Genomic DNA, 24069 nt, shown 5'->3' with positions numbered 1-24069 from the left:
GATAAACAGATTACTGTAGCATGGAGATTTCTTCTGATGCTTCTAACAGGACATTATATACTAATACACTAAAGATGTATCAGACATATGCACACATATGCACAGCGCTGGTTCAGCTTTAGCTCCATTTTAGACTCATCCAACCTTTCCTATAGCACAATATCCAAAATATCTCCGTCAACTAACACATCTGTCCTGAACATGGAAAGCATGTCAACGTTAGTTACTACTGAAGAAATGTATTCAATATCATTTAGGTATAATTATCTAAATTGAATAGAATTACAAGCATTGTATTGTTCAATCTAATGAAGCCAATTTAAAATCTGCATCAAGATGTGCAGACAGCTGGTCTGCACAGAGAAGGTGATCTTACAGGTACTCATGATAGCAAGTGTGAGGATTCTTTGAGTGTGTGCGCTGGGTGAGCAGCTCTCCTGTAATTGAAATAGATTGGGCCTACCTGTTTGGATTCACCCTCCATGTCTTCCATTTATCACCCGTGGGTGTGGAGACTAATTTCATCCCTGAGAATCTCATTCCAAACCAAAACAGTAGAGCAGCAACACAGATGTGCCTCCTCACCGGCCTCACACCTGGCAACAAAAGTTGTGTTCAATGGTGCTTTTGGGAAATCTGTTTTTCAAATTTCTTTGGCACGTTACAGTATTAAAATGTCTGTTGAACAGTGACATTGTAACCATTGTAGTCCTATCTTACCTTCTATGTTTTTTTTTTGCATCACACGGCGCCACAGTCGGCCAAATAACTGTGCCATAAGACGCAGACTGTGATGAATCATATTTTCGGGGGTTTTGGGCAGGAAGAGACCTCTGTGCATGTGGGCCTTTGTAGTGCTAATGACAATGATGCTGTGTGCTTCAGGCCACCCAGAGCCTCATGGGTGAAGGAAATGTGTGTGTGGGCAAACACCAGGCAGTGTGGTACATCCTGTTTGTGGATGAGAACCTCACCGCAGCCTTCAGCACTCACTTTCACATGCCGGTCGACAGCTTTTTGTTTTTGTATCTCAGATTGTGTGTATTTGATATTAGATCGCATGGCATTACTTTGCTATTAAAAGACACGCGTGGCAAAAAAGTATGCAAATGCTACAAGCAGCATGTTAACAACAATGACTGTATTCACGCGCACAGAGAACTGCCTGCAGTTGGCTTAACGCAGGAAAGACCCAATTAATTAGTGTAAGCTCAGAGTGTGATTCTGAGCAGCACAGTTAAGATGCAAATGTAAATCTTGTGCTTTTGGATTGGATTTTGCCATCTGTGTAAACCCTAAGATCCAACATTGTTCTGTTTATGTTTTGATATCAACAAAAGAAACTAAGTTGCTTAGTATTTGTATATTATTTTATGTCACCTGTATGAGAATGAATGTCAGTGAAGTAACAAAGAAAGTATTTATCTTTGACAGTCACCGCCGTTGTACATTAATATTCTAGAACTGGTTTATTCATGACAAGAGGGACAGTTTATCAAAGGTGCAGGTGCACAGCTTAACCCGAACAAGATGTCAACCAGAATATGGCTGATAACTGTGTCGCTCCATGCATGTAAATGTAGCCACAGGAAGCGTTGTGGGTTCAAGTCTACATTTTACATATTCATACGCTTGACATTCTCCAGGGCACAGAAAATACTGAGTGAACGGTGCTCTGAGTGAGAGGAACTCTGTTGTCACCATTCATTTCTATGGTTTTGTAGAGAGTAGGCAAAGATTAAATGCGTATACAAAAATGTGTACAAAACACAGAGAAATACCAAAGTTATTGACCAGGAGTCATTGGACAGCCGGAGAGAGATCAACGTCTGACCCCAGAGACCAGCAGACGTCTTTGAACAGACTACTTACATTGAATACTTAGGTCATGTGGAAACAACTGAACATACAGATCACATCTTCTTCTGAAGGCAATGAAATGCGGCTGAAGACATCTTTTACTTAGAGGATCTTGTGCTACGATTTCTTGTCAAAACATGTTCAAAAGATGTTTTGTTCTCATTCACTTTGGCTCAATTATTTTTAAAAGTCTTAATATTCTCAAAACTCTAAAGGTCAATTGTTACAACTGTCTCAATGCACATCACAACTCTATAGGTAGTTGGAGCAATACTGGTCAAACTGTTCATTGAAGGAATCAGTTTGTGCTCAAATGATGAAAGAATGTTTGGAAGTTGTCAGTTTTGATCGTTAAACCATGTGCGAGTGGTTATTGGCGAAATGGAATTACACTTTTGCACTCATGGGCCAGAACACGTGCAATTTGCTTGAACGAATGATGAATTCAAACTCATGGTTTCGTCAAATGTACCCAAAAGAAAACATTTAGGCAAAGCGAATGAGAAAAACTGTAATAACATGAAATCTGTTTCATTCAACAAGTACACAGATGGTGAAGAAAAGGAAGCATGTCCCCCTTTCCTTTATTATAGGACACCTCCTTCATCACTGTACACATACAAAGCAGGAATTATTATGATTTAGAACTACATTATAGGAAATTACCTACACTTGTTGTGAACAACATTCATAATTATTCCGTTCGAGCCCATCTATTTAGCACGAACTTGACTGAATTACTTTGGAAAACCAAAACCATTTAATTGTGTCCTGCATCGTTGTTCATACCACATTCTGCTCTAAGCTATTACATCCAATTTCCACCCTGATGATTATTATGTAGTAGATACTAATAGAATAATGGCAGAAGAATGGGAGAATGCAGAGGTAATTAGGAAGCAGTGGGTCATCTCGTTTGCCCAGAGGAGGATGCAGCAGGAATTACCTGCGTGGTCCACAGACAGAGGAGACGGGAGACGGGAAGAGGAGGAAAGATAGAATAGAACGAGAGAACGAGATGTGAAAGAGAGGTAGAAATAGAGAGAGAGACTTGAGAACCGGAGTATGGATGGAGACTGAAAAAAAGAGAGAATGGCGACAAGAGAGAGGAAAGAGAAAAATGAGACTTGTTTCATTTTGAAATGATGGAATGTGTTCCCGCCCCAGAGCTTTGTTCAATAAGCCGCCTTCTGTTGTCGAGCTCTGAGGAGAGGAGAAGAAGGGGAAAGAGAAAGGAAGACACAGCATGGCCATGCGTGTGAATGTGTGTTTATCGGCGTATGTATGTATGTGTGTGTGTGTGTGTGTGTGTGTGTGTGTGTGTGTGTGTGTGTGTGTGTGTGTGTGTGTGTATCCAACCTATATTTTCATGAAGAGCATTAGTCCGCCCCCTCTGCTGCCGTATATATGCTGTTTACTCATTCCCCTGCATGACTGATTGTGATCAAAGAAAGATGAACACATGGCTCTCTACAGTCATACATAAAGAAGCACCATATGCAGATGATGTTCTGTTATTCAAGCCAAGTGTTTCTGTTTTTGTGCTTATTGAATTAACCAACAACTTTTTATTTTTCATTTTTCATATATAGATATTCATGTGAACTGTCTGACGGTAATCTGATGAAAGTCAGTCAGTGGAGGTGAACAGATGGTGGATACAAGGACAGTAAAGATGTAGACACCTAAATGAGTAACGTTTCAGGTAGCCTGACTTTAGCCTGTTAGACATTATACATGCTCTTTATACAGTATGATATCGTTAAATCAAATCAAATTCGTAATCCTATAGCAGAATATTCAATGCTGGCTCACTGTCGCACACTTTTTGGGACACTAGAACAAGATCCACTGATAATGAGCTTAGTGACACCTGTGCTTTTCCTACAATGCTAAGGGACATTTTGTTAGATTTAGTTAGTTAGAAATGTGTCTGCATTTTAGGGACTCCGACTGTATTCTTGTTGAATTAGTGTTGATGTTGTGAAGTCATTGGTTACTTAACATTTATTTTGGATTTGTAGGATTTACATGACAGCATTTTATTTTCTTAAAGGAGCGCTAGGGAGATGTGGGCGTGCCTGTTTGATTTATATCGTGCGCACACATTGGTGACACGTGACACAGTCCTGCCAATGGTTTCACACTATGTCACTCAAGAAGACTAGCTAAACATGTCAAATATATTGAACTGCTTTGCCCGTGTTTTCTGAGGAAGGACATGTTTTCAACACGTGTGTTGGAGCCCATGGGTACACACAATGTGTTTTCATGGGTAACACTCCATGTCAACGGAACTTCTGCTGCTTAAAAGAAAACTCCACTCGCTCCCTGATTAACCCTGCTCATTTAAGACTCCAGACTGCAGGTCCTGCATTATATATCGTAACATCAGAAATGCACCGGCTATAAACGGCAGCCCCAGCTGCCGGATCCACCACCACCGCTTCAACCCTTCTCTGGGGGGCGGCTTGCCTCTGCAGGGAATCAGGCCTAGTTCTATCTGCCCCATTTGCTCCTACACCTACACCTATCTTTAAATCCTGTTCCCCCACCTTGGTTCAGTTCATCTCCACATGCATCAACACATCTTTTCAGACAGAAGAGGTGCCTGCTGCCTCTAAAATGGCAGCTCTGAGATCAATCCTGGAGAAATCTCACCTCAATCAAGTCTCTTGCACAAACTACACAGACCCATCCCCAGCCTGCTGTTTCCCCCCAAAAATATTACAGCGTGCTGCGTCAGTCACAGCTGTCCAAAAGAGAACTTAATAACCCATTTAAGTAGTTATTGGTTCACAGCAGCACACATACATATGGGTTTGAATGGAGCTTCCCCGTGGCTTCAAGTCTATTTTTCATCTTATTACAGACCACAATATTCTCCTCAATTAAAGAGCTCCCAAATGAGTTTCTCTTCTCCAAAATGTACTTATTTAGGTGTTATTTGTAGTATATGTATTTGTGTAGCAGAAATATTCTTCCTCTTACTAGATGCGGGATTAGAGAGGGTGCAGTGATGAATGTGAGGTGTACATTTTGAGTTGTGTTTCCATGAGAAGGAAAACATTATTTTGAAACATATGGCCCCCAAACGTTCTTTGTCTCACTTTAGATGTATTTTAGATGTATTGTTACACGTGCACTTAAAGTACTTTGTGCAAATATGAATTCATTTGTAAACATTCCCAGATGTTTCGCCACAGATACAGATTGTATGTTATAAATACAAAAAGGGATTTTACCGCTAAAATAAATTCATTTTGGTTGATCGAGTGCAAGTGAAGCTAGAGAATAACACAAGGAAATCCTCAGAAGTGTTATGAGGCATTAATATGAAGGACTTTTGTTTATACACAGTAATGTATTTACATCTGTCTCGGTCCAAAAACAACAAAGATGTGACGCAATGTATAGATTATTTAAAAACCCTGTCTTATTAATAAGTCTAACACGCGTTAGAAAATGCATTCAAATGCTTTTTTATGTGTCGTCTTGGTTTCTTTGAAACATAGTTTCTCGCTATCATTTGACACAGTCATGGTGACACTTCTGAAGGAATGATGGGGGCGGTTCAGTTCAGTCAGGAGCAAAATTAGATGGAGACGAATGAGCATCATCAGTCGGCAGAACAATAAATAAAGGAGAGCAAAAGAGACGAGGAGGCACGGAACTTCTTCTCACTCTTTATGTGAGATTTAAGGAAACAGACTGACAGACAGAACTGAGGCAGCCTCCAGCCCAAGCTCAATTATGTCACCATTGGTTGTGTGGATATGATCCAATGGGAGTGGAGTTCCTGAAGCTGCTAAATGGATGAACTTTCACTCGTCTATTTAAAGGTAGTTTTTTTGGCTGGAGTACAAGCCTGAAAGTTCATCTGTGGAACCTATTCTGTGCATGCTGCGTCACGCCTTTCACTCACCCAATCAGGCACAAATAATTGGTTCACAACTTCAAGCTCTCTCGCGGTCACATGGGGGAAAGGCTCTCCTTAGTTTAGTGTCCTGCTTTGCTCCTGTAAGCTAAGCAGCTCTTCACATGGAGCTGTGGGAGGAAGCCTCAGTGACGCTGACTGCAGGAACTCTCTCTGCACCTCTCTTCTCTCCCGTGGAAGTTTCCTCTTAAACACAGACAAAGTTGAAATCCAAAACAAGTAGATCATGCAGCTCCACACAGGTATTTATTCATCAAACACAATGAATCTAATTAGTCTTTTAAAGGGCAATCACAATGGGAGGTCTTGATTGCTGCAATTTGGTATTTAGGCAAAGGCGAAATGAAAATGCACACATTTCAGAGCATCAGGGTATATTGCATTAAAATGGAATTCAATCACTCTCCACAATCAATGTGCACTCGATTTCAATACAACCAAAAACAATCCCAGCAGCATGCCCGGTATACCCTCGATTGATTGTGATTGTGAGTCTGTGCAGTCAGCTTAATCTTAGACCAGGGGGGGGGGCAAATAATGTCCTCAGACAAAAGGTGGTTTTGCAAATTTCCCTTCCGAGGGGAAAAGAGTGATAAAGTACGTCTCCCACAGCAGGCTGAAGACGTGTCTCACCCTCCTCCCTGAATCATATCCTCTCTCCTCCACTGGCTGTAATTGCTCTCTCAAAATATCCCTTCTGTCTCTCTGTCCGGCACTTACTCTATTTCTTTTCCTTCCATTTCAAGCCAACAGTATCAGTTTATGGTCTCACGGGTATTGTAAGAACCAAATGGGCCCAACCTTTGCACTCCCTAAGTTTGGTTGCTTGCTCTTATGCGGGGATCTGGGAATTTTTGTTTTCTGTAATCACCCTGTGTCAAAATGTAATCTAAATACTAACATGTGAAATGCAAATGTACGACTTTAAATCCTAAACAATGTCTTTGAGTTGCAATTTCCCACGCAGCATACAGCAAACAGGTGCTTATGTTCAGAGCCATATGGGGAAAACAGGGTAAATGGATCCGCTTTTCACATTTTATGCTAGTACAGCAAAATAAATGTGCATTCACCTCAGGCAGTAATTGCAGTTTATAATTAAGGCTGCAGGGCATCCATGGGAAGTACAACACAAAAACATGGATGTAAAGCAATTTTAGAGGTGTGACCCATTTTTTGGGCACAACCTGCCCCAGGGTAGGGGTAAGTACGAGGCAACACGAATCCTATAGCGGTGAGATGTAAGACTCTCCCATACTACCGAAAAAAACACTGACCAATCTCTTTTGGTCTTTTGGCAATTTCACCAGAACATGTTTAGCTGCCACCTGTTGGATAGCTTTGCAAAACGTCCCTGTTTTAGTTTACATAACTGCTATTGGACAACTATACGCAGCTTGATTGAGCAGGTTTGTGTTGTGTACCGTATGTATGTACATGTATCTGATCCCTCTCCTCTGATCAAATCATCCCACATCTGCTTCGCGACGTCTGAAAATCCCACTCGAGCAAACATTTGTTATCTTAAGTTAATTTCATGAGAATATGAATATGATTGCATAACATTAGAAACTGCTTCACACAGCAAATCAGCTCCATAATTAGATCATTAATTCATCTTGTATATAACACTAAAGTCTCACATGTATCTAATTCCATTTCAATGCATTTTTTGTGATCTTTATCTTGAGCCAACATCTGACGCAGCACAAATAAAAGGCTCTTTTTCCTCATTCTCTATGTGCCCTCTACTATCAGAGAGAGGGAAAACGGATTGATTTAGTTTGTGTAGATTTCAGTGGTGAGTCATCTAACCCACCAGCTCAACCTACATGCTCAGCTTTGCTGAGCTCTTACAGCGGCCTCTGGACAACCTGGGCTTCATGTTTGATAGAACAACTCATTTGTCCCTTTTTTCCCTGAGACCACAGTTTATTTTTTTATTTTTTATAATTTTTTCTTTGACCCACCTTTTCAAAAATACTCAATTAAATATGAATTAAAGTTGCCCTCATATTATTAATTAGAAGGAGCATTGTGCACTGCCTAAGAGTGTTTGTGTGAACAGCCTGGAGGAAGAGGGTTCACAGTCCTACTGTGTGCAGAAGAAAGACTCTTGCACCGCGTGTTCTTCCTGCACAGACGGTGGAATAATCAATGTTTTTTTCTTGAAGATCTTTATCCTAACATTCCCAATTCTATGGTGACCTACTTCTGGACCCCGTCACCTTAATTTCATGGTAAATAACTCGTGTTACTCATGGATATGTTCACTTTTAATTTCATCTAATGAAAGAATATGGGGAGGAGGGTTATTCATTTTCAAAATGAGCTGATGCAGTGTCGCTGTGTCTTGCTGAGGGCAAAGAAACATATTTTTATGGTGTAATTTAACTGAGCCATTGATTATTTTCATTCCTATTTGAAAATGCACAGTAGATGAGTCACAGAGAAGATGAGTTAGATAAAGGCAATGCCATGCAGTCAAGGAATGGAATGAGCTCAAGAGCAGTATAGTGAGTGGGTGGCGCACAGAGCCCCCCCAGGATACCCCTGAACCATCACTCGAAAGAGGAAGTGGTTGGAACCTGAGCCTCAGGTAAGTAAGTCATTGACCTACATGGAATGTAGTGAGCTGCTCTGACAGACATATGTATTTCACCTTGGGAGCACCAAGTGTTAGAGGACTCACTAAGCTGCTTAGCTGGGTACTTGATTTGCCTCCGCCGTGTGCCATGCTCTGCAAAAAGTAATGCTAGCTCTAAAAAAAAAAAGAAAAAAGAAAGAAATAAAACCAGCAATCTGCCTCGTTTGAGACAAGAACGCTGCATGCTCCAGCACGGAGCACACAATGTTCTACATACCGTAGAATGATGGGCTAAAGCGAATGGCGTCTGCTTGGCAGTGAGACAGTGACAACGTGTGCAAATAATGTGGCTGTTCCAGTCATTTTGAAAGAAGCACGATGTAACAGGACCTAATTGTTGTGCTGAAGAAACACAGACGCTATTTTAAGGGAATGCAAATGGGTAATTTTCTCCCCAGCAGGGATGGGACTGTTGGTAATATGGGTAAAAAGAAACAAATGCATGAAAACAACTCTGCTAAATGATTACAGTTGATGTATAAATTGCCAATCTTTACTGCCCCAAAAGGTTGAGTGTGCAGTGCTGTAAATATGCTTTTTATTAAGCATAGCAGCATTTTAGTCAGTGTAGGTAAGACTGGCATTTGACAGTGTGATTAGCCTTGGCTGTCATAAATACTAGATTATGTTGTGGACTGTCAAAATACCTTTCACTCAATAACCCCAGCACATTTTTAATTCCGCCAGCACATTTACAAGTCTCTCCTCCACACTTACAACCAAATACATTATCCTCTCTCAAGAAAAAGGTGTTTAAGTCATTTTTTCCCTCCTCAGTGGAGTGAATCAAAAAGCTAGCGTTTGCTTATTCTCTCCTCCTCTCTCTCTCTCAATCAGCAATGTTTCCCTTTGATCTTTTATTCATATGATTAAGTCTGTTTATCACCACACTGTTCATTCTACATTTCAGTATATGATGAGACCATCTTTGAAGTTGTCTATTGCTGCAGTGGAATCACTTTGGCGAACAACGGTCTTCTTTCACCAATTATTGTTGGAAATTAAAACACTTTCCATCTGCTTTTAAATTGTCTGACCTCAAGTGTAAACGCACACAACACACACAACAGTTCCCCGTGTTGTTTGTGGAACATCCGCTGAAATATTTTCCATCTTAAATGAAAGAAATGATGAAACGCTTCCAAGCTTCCCAGCCCATATATTCACTTTCACCCAAACTAATTTTCAGCCAATGTTTTTGGGCTTGGTTGTTATAACGCTTTACCCTTGCTCCTCTCCTCCGTCTGTCACTCTGACTTTTTTCCCCCTGCCAACCACCTCCATTCATCCTCGCTCTGTTTGTCCTTCCCCGTCTCTCTCTCACTCACATCTGTTTTCTATCTCCCACCATTATGTTTGCCACCACCCCTCAATCAACTTCTTTAACCCTTGATTCTTCTCAGCTCCTTGCTCTCCCCTCCCCCCTTTCCCTCCTCTTCTCTCTGTCACTACTATGTCAGACTTTTCCTCAGAAGACAAAAAGGTTTAACAATGTTCAGATCAGATCAGATGTATGAACAAAGCACAGGAGCGCACGCAGTCGACAAGGATCTGATAGAAACCTGTATGTAACGCTGAGTGCGGTGAACATGTAGTGATGAGGTGAAGGTGGAGACTTAGGAAAGAGCAGGTGAAACAGAGACGGTGTGAGCATCCATGTGTGAGGTAAAAGGTAGCTTTTCATCGACAAAAAACGGATCAAACATGGTTTTGATGTTTTCTATGTCACTTCTTGTCCATATTTACTCCGACTGAACCGTTTGCCATGACTTATAGCTCAGCGTTGCCCTGAGCCAAAGTGCTAGCATCGCGCTGACGATGATCTTACCAGGCATGCCAGTGAAACTGTCAATGCGTGTTTTTGTCAGGACGCCACCACGTAACCTGCTACGCGATAAGGTGTGAAGGTGCGCTTTTGTGTAATTGTGAGATCCACGTTACACCCCTGCAATTGATTCTGGATGAAGGGAATAAGCACGCCTGTATTTCAAAGCCAACCTCTAAACCTCTAAATGATTTCAACTATTATTCATTGATCGTCATCTCCAAGCACTGTAATGGACCGAAGATAATCCACATTAGCATGGTGCCTGAATGAATTTATTTAACATTTGTTACTTAATAGTGCTCACATGTACACACAAGCACGAAGAAAAACACAAAACAGTAAATGGACATTTGTTTGGACTCCATCTTTTCCATGCCCCAAATACCCTTCATCACACATTAATCCATCCCCGACCCCCTCTGACGTCTTCCTCACACGCACGGATATCTCTCCCCTCTAGTTTCTCCCCTGCACACACCTTAGCAGCGTCCCCGTGGGTGCTGTAGGTAGCAGACCCCGAGCAATGGAACAGCAGAACCCCACAGTGGATTAGCGGCAGTATGTGAGAAAAGGCCAGATCCAGACATATTCCTCTGGGGAAGTCAAGCCAGATAATCCGACCCCGGCGCTTGCTCTATCAACCCCCTGCCAGCTGCACTTTGCCCCTGCACAACAACACACAAACAAAATATAACCCAGGCGTGAAGATTTCAACTTAGATGTATGCCGAAGTGTACGGCATCGCTGAACATGCAAACAGACGTACACACGAAGAGAATACAACCCAAGCATGAAGATTTCATCTTAGATGTATGCCAAGGCGTACGGCATGCATCTGCATTAAACAGGCAGACACACACATTTCGGTGTATATCCCTGAAGGGAACACGTGTTACACAAATAGCCTGACACTTTCATTCACACATGTGCATGCATGGACCTGTCCATACCATACATATGTACAGCATTCATGCACACATTCGCAACCTGAGGGTGAAAGTCTCCCCCTCAGGAGACCTTCGGCCCATGTGTGACACGAAAAACCTCACCAGGCGTCAGTTCTCATATATGGCCTCTGCTAATCAGAACATGCTGACCAGATTCACAAGCACAACAGCCTGAGTCCCTGAGGGGGAAACAGAGCTGGTGCAGTCTCTGTAGCAGTGGCTGACTGGCTGCTCAGTTGGATGGCTGGTTTGTCTGACTGGTTCAGATCTTTTTGATGCGGTGGCCAACAAAGAAAAGTTCAATACACAAATTCCCTTTCAGGATAAGCTAAAGCACGCTAATGTTTGCACAAAGATGCCTCCACACACATAGAGTGCTCAACCAGGCTTGCTCCCATGTATGCATGTTCAGCAGTGTTCATTTTGGCGTGTATGAACTGTTACATGGAACGGACACACGCTAACACAGAGATGCACACCGAAACAACAGGAGGATCAAGGAAGAGGCGGTCTGATTGCTCATCAAGCGGCAAGCGAGAGCTGGGGAAAGGCATCAATACGACTGGAGCTCACTCTCCTGGGCCCGCCTGTCGATTACAGTGGTGAAGACAAGCTGCCTGGTGCCTCAATCCATTCCCAGCAGCGTCCACTGGGCCTGGAGACACCTGACGAATTCTGATGCCAGGAGGGAATAAGGGACCTTCCACTTCACACTGGCAGATACACAGTGGTTTGCCTCTGCTGCATAAACCATTCAGATAAACAACTCTATAGAGAAATGGAGGAAGGATACAAATCTATCACTCACGTGGCAGCGATTCGGTTTGGAAAGATAGAATGAGATAGATCACAGTAATATCAAGCTGTCCACAGAAACATGTGCAATGAGACTTTCTCAAGGAGCTATAATACGTAGCATTGAGCTGGCAAACACACAATAAATACAGAATAAAACACAATTCACAAAGTAGGAAAAAAAGTGCTTTATTTACAACATAAAATCCAAAATAATTCTCAAGGCATTACAAATACAACTGTGAAATGTATCACCGTTTTCTCTCCAGGGTGAAATATGTTTTCTAAATATTTGGCCCAAGGACAACAATCCCATTGCCCTATAATTAGAGCCGGATCAAGCTGTGTTCTCCCATTTATCCTCCCCTGGGAGAGCAGGGGTGGGAGGTTTACCGAGCCAACTAACCTTGGACACAGAACAGAAAGATGCAAAAAGATGAAAATCCAGACAGCCAATTTGCACTTCAGAGGGGAATCTTAAGTTTTTCTCTGTAGCTTTTCTTATCCAAGCAGTCACTGTCATTGACTGTTTGATACACAAGTGTTGATGAATTCATACATAGTGCATTATTCTGAGGCACGTGATTTGTTTGTTGTGAAAGCAGATGTCCTTACAAATGTGGGCGCAATCACAAGCAGATCCTCTACTGTAGTTTAGAGTCGTGAAGGTTCTGGTTTCAGCACCATGGACAGCTCTCACACTAAGTTACCGGGGGCCTACAGCGTCTGTCTGGCTTCCCCTCAGACACGAGGAGAGGCTCAGGGTTCATTTATTAGATTTCCTTATGAACTCGCCCTGCTGACTGAAAGCTAATAAATCTTACCAAATGATATGGATTTCCATGGAGGTCATTGCGGCGACAATTATTAAGTGGGCAATATTCAAACCAGAAGCCACGCGCGTAATTGATTTAAAACCTCACCCGATATCTCTCCACGGCTGCTGCTCTCAGAACGTATTGAGACTTTAGTTTGGATTTTATAAGAAGCTAAAGCGACCGTGTTGATGAAAAGGTAAGCAAAACCATATACGCGTTGGAATCTGCAGAAAACCCTGAACGTGTTACAGACTGGATGGTGTTCATTCTGTGTGCAATTACGGCCTCTCGCTTCACTGCCCCCCCTTCTTCCTCTCCGTTTGAAAGTAGAGGTCGGTGACTCTTCCAAAGCTAGATGGCAGAAGAGCCCCACTGCAGCTGAGCCGCGCTGTGCGCCGTCATCATCCCGTCTTTGCATTGCAAATTGCCCGGTCCCCATCACTCCCAATAACAGCTCCGCTCGATCTCCAAAATGAAAATCAGAGTTATGGTGGGATTGCCTACCAGGCGAATTTCTTTCATCAGCTCGTGGGACGGGATGCTGCCTGTCTGAGAGTCACCTAACAGCCCCCCCACCCCCAACCTCTCCCCTCCCTCACACACACATAAACCACATGCTGTCATTAACAGAGTTCATTTCTTCCTCGGGATTTACAGTCTTCCCATAAAGACGTGCCTCCTCCTCCCTTGGCCACCCACACCTCACTGTTCCCACTTCGTGATTTGTTAGCCACACATCAACCACATCATACTTACACAGGACGATCCCTCTCCCTCCCTCTCTCTCTCTCTCTCCCTCTCTCTCTCTCTCTCTCTTCCTCGCTACACCACCACCACCACCACCACCACCCCCTCCCCGCCACCTTTTCTCCCTCACTCTGCGTGGTTCAAATGCCGATCGATAAAGGCAGCAGTCAAAGATAGGCTAGACTCCTCTCTGCCCTCAGCCGGTTAACAGGGATTAAAAAGGAAAGATGTTGAACAGCAGACGCGAGAGCGCGCCACCAGAGATGCTCACACTTGATGCCCCTCTCAGCAGAGATGGTTGAGCCCTCGTCCAGGTTGCCGTGGTCCTCTCCTAAAATTCAGTCTCGCTCACTTCTCTCCCATCAGCTGACATAGCGGCGGGCGGCTCTGCCTGTTTCTTCTCTGAGCAGGGAACGGGACTCTACTTCAGCCAAGCAGAAGGAGAACACAGGCTGTAGGTTACATGTGTTAGTTGAGAACATGAAGGGGATTTACAGAGACGGATACTACGACGGATCTATTGAACTACGGGACGTTTTCAACAGGAGATGCGTTAAATGTGGCCGAGAGGACTTTGTTCAAGGCAAAACGATGCGGATTAAGACGGGAATTGTTTTTTGGAATCTCATCTTTTCGCTGATGTTCACTTGTGTGAAAGGTACGAGCCACTGCAGCAAGCCTCTGTGTTTTCTGATGCGCTTAGTGTGCCAGTGTGTATGTGTGTGTGTGTGTGTGTGTGTGTGTGTGTGTGTGTGTGTGTGTGCGTGCGTGCGTGCGTGCGTGCGAGAAATCAAAAGCTGGAACGTTACAGACGTGCGCAAAATAGGCTACCACGGTTTACTGGATAGAGTTTTTAAGGGACGCATTTCACCAGTTTGGCGCTCAATGCAGGCTTTGACTGAGTCGCTCAATAGATATTCCTGCGGTAACCTACGCGTCTTCTAATAGCCTACGTGAGCTGCTTTGCTTAGTAGGCTAACTAGTGAAATGTTTAGGCGCAAGTGCACGCGCTGCAGATTGCCTATATGATGTAAAGGAGAATCTTATTTGTTCAGGCTACAGAGCCGTCCGCCTTTTTTCTTCTTTTCTGGGTCGAGTTTTCAAGTATTTATGTGGGATTTGCGTCACACCAACGTCTCCCCACAAACGTTACTGGAGCAGTTTCAAGGGGCCGAGGCAATTAGTAGTGTGGAACCAATTTGTCGACTAGTGTTTATCGGACTTGCCAGTGCAGGCAGGTGTAAGGTGGCCTTGTTAGTATTCTAGTGGCTCTTTCTCGGGGTCTGTCCATTTAAATAGTCGCTCTAGCTGGTGAGGTAACCGCTGATTCCATTTTTTTTCTTATGTGCATCAGCTACATTCACGCAGAGCGATGACAGTTTCATCGCTCCTGAAATGTCACTTTATACAGTTCTTAAAATGACTGAAATAAAATCTGTCAAAGCAATTGTTGTTTATTTACCACTCTGCAATCACCATTTGCTCATCCATTATCCATTGACATTTTAAACAGCGTTTAGAGGACATTTAATAAACAATTTGTTGCTCTCTTGCAATGCAAGTTACATGTGGATTATAAAACTGTGCATAAGTGTGTGTGTGTGTGTGTGTGTGTGTGTGTGTGTGTGTGTGTGTGTGTGTGTGTGTGTGTGTGCCTGCCTGTGTGTGTGTTACTCTCTGTCTTTGCGTATCATACAAGCTCTGTAATGTTACACTCGCTGTGTTAAATTCTCATTTCCAACTATAATTAAAGCCAAAGGAAAAAAGGCAAATCCAATTCCACCCCTCAAAATGTTTTTCTTCTTGATGTGTGTGTGTGTGTGTGTGTGTGTGTGTGTGTGTATTCAGGGACATTCTATATGTGAATGCATGGCAGTTTATCTGTTAAATGCATGTTTGGCTGCCTGAGTATGGGCACTCACAGATATCAATTTACATGCAGATTGTTCACCCTGTGAGTAATTCTCGTGTCTGTCTATTGGGGGTGGATGAGATGTGCAGCATTCAGAGTAGCAGCGCCCACCAAGAATGAGCCAAGTGGAGCCGAGCAGAGTCGGGCACAGTGCTGTTTCTTCACCACCCACATTGTGGCAATGTCAAACCTCGAGGCCGCTGCCAATCCTCCTAGTTCTGTTACTTATTAGTGAGCCAGCCAGCCATAGATTGGGGTGGAGGGGGAGGAAAAGGAGGAGGATGAGGAAGAGGCCTGGGTCTGAGAGAGCAGAGGAAATAGTGACACCGACCGAGGCGAGCGGGAGGAACCGTGGACCACCTGTAGTTCCCCTGTTCTGACAGGTGACACGATGTTTGCAGAGGTAAAAAGATAGAGATCTGGCCTGTGACTCACTCCTGCTGCTAAGATAATGATGCTGTAAAAAAAAAAGCCTCTATCCAGCAAACTTTGTACAACACCGCTTTGCTGGAGGTGCTTTTTCATGTGAGATTATTTTTGGATCCATGTGTGTGGGTGGTGCGCAGTTCACAAAGTTATCTCAGTCACCTGTCTGATTTTTGGCACTCCATATTATGAAGTGGCATTTAGTGACATTAAGCATCTTAGTTTTGTAATTAATAAAGCTGCACAGTGATGTTTGACTAAAATAATGATATGTTCTCATTACGGCATGTCCACCACCAAACATCTGAGGACATCCACTGCAACTGTGTCACCTAGTCCTCCGGGAACTTCAAAAACTGCTCGACACAGACACACATTTCGGAAGCAAAGTTGCAGGAACAGTTTTTTATTTTTGTTGAAATAGAGCAAAAAGACCGGGGTCAAATACAAATTGAATTCCTCAACACTGATACTGAGCACTTTACTGTATCTTATCTTGGGCACAACAGCTGTGTCTGCCATTTTTTTCCCATGAAGATCCCACCCCATCCATCACCTGGATGACGATCAGTCAAGTTCACAATAATGAAAGAGTCACAGAGCAGAGAGCGGCCCAGTCTCATGATACATGCTCGTGTAAGCGGAGGATAATATCATGCGAGAGAGCAGAGTTACGATGTCGAGGCCACGGCTCGATCTGCCCTTTAAGTTGTTTATGGTCATAAGAATAGTTCTCATTGAAACTGATGAACACACGCTACTTCATCTTTATGTCCGTTCCAAATGGTACTTTGCAGATCGGAATTTATTCAAACATCCAGTTTCAGTCTTTGTACGGGACAGTCCTAGCAGTGACCGGATAATGAAGAGCAGGAGGGGACATGATCGTCATGGGAAGGTGGAGGGACACCACAGGAGAGGACGAACAGATCACCCAGGCGCTGACATTAGTGACGATTAATGACAGCGAACAGACTGTTAATAAGTGTCCATCTGTTGTATACACTGTATTTCTAAAAAAAAAAAACCTTCTATGATTTGTTAAAATGTAGGCCTATTTGTGATTTTTTTTAAAAACTCTATTTAAGCCAGTCACTAATTGCTGGTAATCAGTGGGGTTCTGCACAGACAGTAATCTGGCCACTGAGCCCTTGATGAAGACTTTCTCTCAATGTGATTATGTAAACAGGCTGGAAAGGCTGCTGGGGCTAATCAGGATTACAATTTGTCTGTGTAATTATGCACTATCTACAGGGACTTTGCGGCATTATCCCACTGCCCCTCAGGTTCTTGACCTCCACAACGGTAGAAGAAATTACCTGAGTTCAACTGGAACCGGCCCGTTCCTCTGCAGTCCTTGGTCCTGGAAAGATCTGCAGACCAAGCTCAAACTAAAGACCGACTAAGTGGTCACTGCATTCGCTTCAATTAACTGACAAACATGCAACCTTGTTGAAGTGATGCATTTTGCTGCATCTGTGATTTGACGTTGTTGTCCTGTTATGTGTTGGACGCTGCTATTTGACACTTTCCTGGCTACGTTTCACTTATAAAAGAGGCTTTAATCTCAACGTGAATGTTAGTAGTTAAATAAAGGTTATATGTAACTGGAGGGAACAATATCCAATTTCCCAGGATACAGGAACTTGGAACAGTAACAATTTGACTCCTCGGATTCCTGATGCCTCTTTTAGTGCTGACATCTCACTGGATAGCCCTAGTGGTGTACCAAAGCAACACTCAGTTCACCCACGGGCCTCTCGCCCGTGGCTGTAGGCCTGGGCCAGGCTCTGAGATGTTGCTGACAGGTTCCCGCGAAGGTCGGATACAGTTTGCTGGTTCTGATTAAGTCAGTTCTTCTCAGGTGTCAGTTTTAATACAAGCAGCTCTCTTGAGGGAGAGAGATTGGCAATATCTTGTCTTCAGGAAGAAAAGTAGCTCACCGTTTGTTGAGATTAAGGGTAATAGGCTGAGGAGTCAAGGCTACAGATTCAAGGTGGACCGTCTTCTGCACCTCAGGTGGAGGTTTCAAGTTATCCACGGATAATACTGTATTCATGTATTTGGCCTTATTGCGTGCAGTGGTTCAAATCTAGAAACAGCTGTCAAGTGAGACAGCAGGTGTGTTAACTATAATAGGAGAGAGACGAAATGCAGCAAAGCATTCCTTTTAAGTGAGATTTAACTAATACACCAATAACTACAGCCGCATGTAAAACCCCACATGTGTTCTCTGAAGCCCAATGACAGTCATGCTGTTGGATATTGTTGCTCCATTGATCTTGTGAAAGAATGTATCCACAGTATAGCATATTTCCAGCGTTGCCTGTATAACCTGTTGCTCACGTGGTTTCATGAATCTTCCCCCTGCAGTGTCCACTGCTGTTCTTGGTTGTCTCTGTGGCAGCAGACAGGATTTTTGACATGTGACAGGAGAGAGCAGGCAGGGGCGAAGCACGGCCGTGGAAACAAAGCGGGCCGATGTGAAGGTAATCGAGGAGGTAGACTGCTTAGGGGAGGCTGCTGTGATTCCACAGCATATTTCACAGCAATTAAAATGGTAGGTGTGGATAGCTTAACAGATACATGTTCAGACTCTCAACTACACCACTTTGCTATCAGTGTTGAGGAGGAAGCACTGCGCATTCCATCTAGTTAGAGAACCGACGCGGACGAGTAGACCATATGCTCTTGGTGAGGCTCCCAGATCAGCAGCTTTGGAAATGATTGATTTCTTCACATTGCTGTGAATTTAACAATTGACTTGGCTGTTTTTAAGTGTCGCCTCTTCTGTATTGAACAAAGTAACGTTCATGGGATCCCACATGCAGTGTATTTTCAACATGTGAAACAAACACACAGTAATGGATTGACTAGTGATTGAGTAGATTCTTCCATGCGGTGTGAAATGGCCTTTAGCCCTGGCCTGTGGAGCTGCGTTCATCAAAGCATTTATTCATCCATCTTTTTTTCCGTTTCAGTCTGATTTTGGTCATAAGAGCATTATCAAGGACAGAGAGTGTCACTGAGACACGAAGCCGCTGCCAGACAATATTATTAAACTGCACTTCCAGTTCAACCTGTGGAACGTAAACACGTTGACAGTAGCAGTAATAGCAGTAGATGGTAAAGTAATAGCTCCTTTATTGTGCCACCTACATGCAGTTAGTGTTACAAATGCGGTGTTTTTTATTTTTTGTTGTCTTTTTAATCCCAGATCTGTGTGTGTACTGGGATTGCAAAATGTACTTTTGTTATAAAAGAAGTATATTTTCTATTGTAGGACGAGTGTAGCTCACACTGCTTGGGGTGTCCTTGTGTGTCCTCTGTCTCCCCGTTCTCTTTGGAGGGGGGAGGACGAGGGTCTGATACACATAAACAAAACCAAGCGAGGGGATGATGCACAGGATGATGCTTTTGAACTGCTGGTTGAAAAAAATGAGGCTGACAAGACTTTTGAAGAGATCATTTTGGGCTGTGTGAAATTATGAAATATGTTTCACAATCATTTTACATTTTGTAGAAAGAATTATCAATTTATTAGTAGAGAAAATGATTGGCAGAATAAGTAGTGCTATTACTACTACTTAAACAATAATCATTTTCCATATCAGTTTTTTTCATTAATATAATTAGTACAGATGATTCACAAAACCTCACAAAAAACTGAATTTTATTTCTATTTAAGTATTTAATATAAGCTGCAGGCTGGCGTGACAAAGTAATGTTCATTTCTTACCCATTAATTCATGTGATCTAACAGGTCGTACAAATGTTTGATGGGAAACTCCCAAAACACATGCAAATGCATTTTGCCTGTGGGTGGTGAGATCCTCGCGTCTCAAGTAAAGTCCACCACTACTTCTCTTTCCAGAAGGTGGAGCACGGCGGCATGTAGAGATCTGGTGCAACACTTTCCTGGAGAATCTGCAGCCAGCTTAATGGTAATGAGGCGGTTTGCAAGTTTGTGATTGAGTTTGAAGCGAGCTCCATGTGGTGCTTTGAAGAACACGTCCTCACTATGTGAGCCGGCTGTTAAGTGGAAGAAGATGTTTTCTATTTGGAGAGTGAAACAGTTGAGTATTGTTTCAGCCTCTGTTTTTGTCTTTAGATAGAAATAGACAGATTCTTGTTCTGTGCCGCTTTCTCTTTCCCTTTTTCGGGGGAAAGCGAAGTGTTGATGTTATTGTCTGTTTGGAAGATTGGATGCTAGAGAGACAGGCGTCCTATAATGCGTTGTTGGCTCCCAGTTTTCCTGTTGTACAGCAGCTCTCTCAGTGGTAGCCTGGCATCAGGTGCAATATGGCTCAGTAGCACTTTGAGGAGGTATTGGTGTCTCGCCATAAAATACTGTATCTGCAGGGAAGTGGGTAAAGCACCAGCAGCATGCAGACGCTGGGAAACAGTTATTACACTTGGCTATTCAGATGCACAACTTCTGTTATTTCCTTGTGCAACGGTGTGTGTTTGGTGTGTGTATTTGTTTTGTGCCAGCTGTGCCTCAGTGTGGCAGTGTATTTGATTTTACTATTTCTCACCTCAGTGGTTGGCAATTTAAAACCACCAAATGGAATATTTCAGAGCCCTTTTCCAAATTGCAGTGACACACTCATGAGGCAATAGTCATTCTCTAGAAAGCCCTTTTTCTGTTTCTGTTGTATGGAGCCCATTTCCCTTTCATCAAGCATGCAGACAAGCATAGTGAGGGGCTGCGATAATGCACATTCTATCAGTGTGAGTTGTGAGGGTGCAGCCCTGCCATGCAGATAAAATCCTTCTCTCTGGGGACATCAATTTAAGATTTCTGTCTGCTAAGGTTGCTGCCTGGGTCCTTGCAGTCATCATTGTTGTATTCCTGGTTGTGCTGATGAAAAATTATTTTCCCTCGCCTCCATATTTTATGTCTGTTGCTCGGAGTACGGCTCGTCATAGATCTAAGAAAAAAAAAGTGCTTGGATATCTAAAAACCAAATTACCGCCAAATGTAACACCTAAAGTGCTGCAGCAGCTCTGATTTGAAACGGGGCAGACCCTGAAGATTCATGATCTGAAGGGATGACAGCAGACAAGTAACAAAAGGTGTCATTTTTTACTGCCCTCCACATTTCCTCTGATCAATGGTTATGTTCAACACCCTCTTTAATTCCAATTTCCTCTTTCTGGACAGTATAAATCAATACTCAGGGGAGTGTCTCTGTAGACCACGACTGTTTCTCTTTGTTGTGTTTTGTAAGAGGTGTGGATACTTTGCAGCAAATAAAGCCAGGATGTGTGTTGACCTTTGTTGTGCTTGGTAAGGGCTCTATCTTTCCAGTCGCTGCGCCGTAACCAGGCATCACTGATGGATATCTCTATATTGGCTGACTCACCTTTAAGGTCAGGTGCAAATCAATGCAGGTTGTTTTTTTGTACTTTAACTTTGATTGCTAGGAGTGCAGCTGTTGCCTCCACCTCTGTTTGTGATAGGCCATCATCGTGAACAATGATGAAATGCCATCCGGAAGAAGAGGTGTCCTTGACTAAGCGTGCGCCACAGTCAATCGCGAGGAAATGGAGTATCAAGCAGAGAGAAAATAATAAATGCCAAAAATAAATCAAGAAGAGGAGCTTGAAAGCGCATAGCTCAGTAGGCTTGTGGATATTGGACTCAGGATTTGTTTGAAGAAAGATACTGTGATGTATGAAGAGTGAAAGCAAAACACTTTTTTGTGCATACTTCAACTGGTGGTCCAAGTGCGGTTCAAAGCAAGGCTCAGTTCTTTCTAGAACTCTGAAATGATGCATTTTAGTATTGTTTCGTTATTCAGTTCATCATGCATTGAATTATTCAAATTGTTGTGTGTGCATGCACAGCATGAGTGCTTGCATTGAGTCATACAGCTGACCCCTGCATCCTTATTATATTAGACATACTATTTATTTAGAGGTATCTATATGTTCCTTATTATTTCCCTTTCTCTTGTAGGGTCAATGTCAGCAACACAATGCACAAGGGGTAAGGGCATCTATATCTATATATCTATACATATATACATATATATATATATATATATATATATGTATAGATATAGATATATATTTATATAATCTATATAACACTGTTTGTGTCTAGCTTCTGGATTAGCTATTTAGCCGGCAGGCTCTGGTCCATAAGAATCCTTAATAAAGCGTAAATACAGTGGTAATAATACAGTAAATAATAACTATGTATGAATTATACCACTCAGTGAAATGTTCAGCTTTCTAAATAAAAGGAAGTGTAATTGCCCTTGAAACAGAAATATCTCACGAGTGTGTCGGAGTCCACCTCTCCTCTACTTTCTTCGGGCTCGGTGCGTGACACGGGCTCACACTGGCTGCAATAACACCAGGGGTATGATTACAAAGTGATATATCGTGTCTGGTACGGCAGCAGCTCAGGTGGCAGTGCATGTTGGCGATTAGTCATAGGGCGGCTCAATACCGGGCCCTTCCTGTCCATTTCTTGAAGTGTCCTTGAGCAAGACAACCAACCCCAAATTGTTCCAGATGTATGTGTAAAAAATGTAAGTCACTTGGGGTCGAAAGCATCTGCCAAATGACCCAATGTGACCTAATGGAACAATTTCACATCGCAGCATCCTTTCTCCTGACACTGTGGACCTGGGTAGTCCATTCACAGTGTCCAATAGACCTCACCTAATGTCCGTACATAGAGCCCTGCAGCTGATGTCCTCTCGCTCTTTCGTTCTTCTACACATTGCAGTGTTTGGACGTGTTGCTTAGGAAGAACCCAACAACAAACTGTCCTCAAAAGGTCTTTCATTCACAACCGTAACGCTATACTGAGACAAATATACGTTGTTGTTCCATTAATGCACGAAGCTTACACTGACCGGTGCCAAAGGGGGGCGCTGCAACATTTCTTTCATTGCCAGTGCATTGAACGCCATTAATCAAGACACAAACACTTTCATTTCAGTATTACTCTGATTGCTCTAAGCCACGGGGTTTTGTTAGATAAGATAAACCTTATTGTCTCGTTGAAAAAATAGTTTTGGAGATGCCGGCTGCCACATAAACTAGGGCCAATAGACAGTCGATAAAAGACAAACACTGCACAATAGACGGCAGATAAATTCAATACAGTTTAAGGACAATATAGCAAATGGAACATAAATTAGCCAAACCACGCAAGTGCTGCAGTCTTTCCTCAGAATTCAACCGTTTCACTGCCAGAGGGAAGAAAAGAGTTTGTCTCCCAGTTAAATCTGCCCGGTGAGATCCTGAAGCAATTACCTGAAGGGAGCGGGTCACACTGTGAATGTTTATTTTCCAAGCCCGTTTAATCACGCTCTGTTCAAAAACAGTCGATTGGGATGGGCAATCTTTCATACTCATCAGCAATCATGCATTACCCAATGGGCTGTTTGTCACTCATAATAATTTGGATGGCAGTAAATGACTCCTCCTCCACTCTCTCTACTGCACATAATCAGTTGTCTTTATGGCCCAGCTACAAATCTACGTTAATGTCGGAGGACAACGTGTTGGCTGTTTACTTCTTTAGGGGACACTTGTCCCTTGCGACACTTGCTCGTGCACTGGAAAGCCAAAATGTTGTCTCTCATAAACCTTAAATAATGTATTTAGCCTGCAACAAATTATATTATCAATATGATGCACGATGTATTTTGTCTTCAAAATCAACTTTATGCTCCTTCTACAGAGTGCATCCGGCACTGTGGTTCATTACCTGACTCTTTCTGCTCAAAACCTCTGTATTCACTGAGCAAGGAAGAGATAATCACATTCAGTAGTCCTGTTTCACCCTTTGCATTAGTGAAAAGCTCTGCAAGGCCAACAACACATATAAGTATGCATGTAATCACACACGAACACGCACACATTCAATTCAAACTGACAAAGAGACAAATCCCCTCAGAAATCTCATCAGGGTGGGAGACAACTGCCTTTTTGCTCGGCAAGCATAACAATTGGTTATAAGCATCACAGGTGTGGTGCGGTGAAAATGTAGTATTTGCGTGCGTAACCGAAAGGCCGGGGGTAAATGTAACTATTTGAGGAACAGCTGGGACTGTTCTTGAGCTGTCTGTCAGCCAGCCTGGCTGCCTGCTGAGGCCCGTCTTTTTTCCCAGACTTGTGCATTATG

At 42.9% G+C, this 24069-nt stretch overlaps 1 protein-coding gene across 5 annotated transcripts in view; it reads left to right on the top strand.

The window, feature by feature from the left end:
* Nucleotides 1-13746: 13746 nt before the first annotated feature.
* The window catches only part of LOC137891710 (CUB and sushi domain-containing protein 3-like), a 197386-nt gene continuing 187063 nt past the window's right edge, over nt 13747-24069 (top strand). For all 5 annotated transcript variants that reach the window (XM_068736465.1, XM_068736464.1, XM_068736461.1 and 2 more), the window contains exon 1: nt 13747-14237. In XM_068736465.1, the coding sequence (XP_068592566.1) occupies nt 14060-14237 (178 nt within the window). In that variant the 5' untranslated portion in view covers nt 13747-14059. The remainder of the gene's footprint in view (nt 14238-24069) is intronic.

Source organism: Cebidichthys violaceus, unplaced genomic scaffold (assembly GCF_023349555.1).
Source record: "Cebidichthys violaceus isolate CVI_PGR_0920_01 unplaced genomic scaffold, fCebVio1.0.p SCAF_7, whole genome shotgun sequence".
Lineage (NCBI taxonomy): Eukaryota > Metazoa > Chordata > Actinopteri > Perciformes > Stichaeidae > Cebidichthys > Cebidichthys violaceus.
Note: the sequence above shows the minus strand (reverse complement) of the source record. Positions and strands in the feature narration are given on the sequence as shown.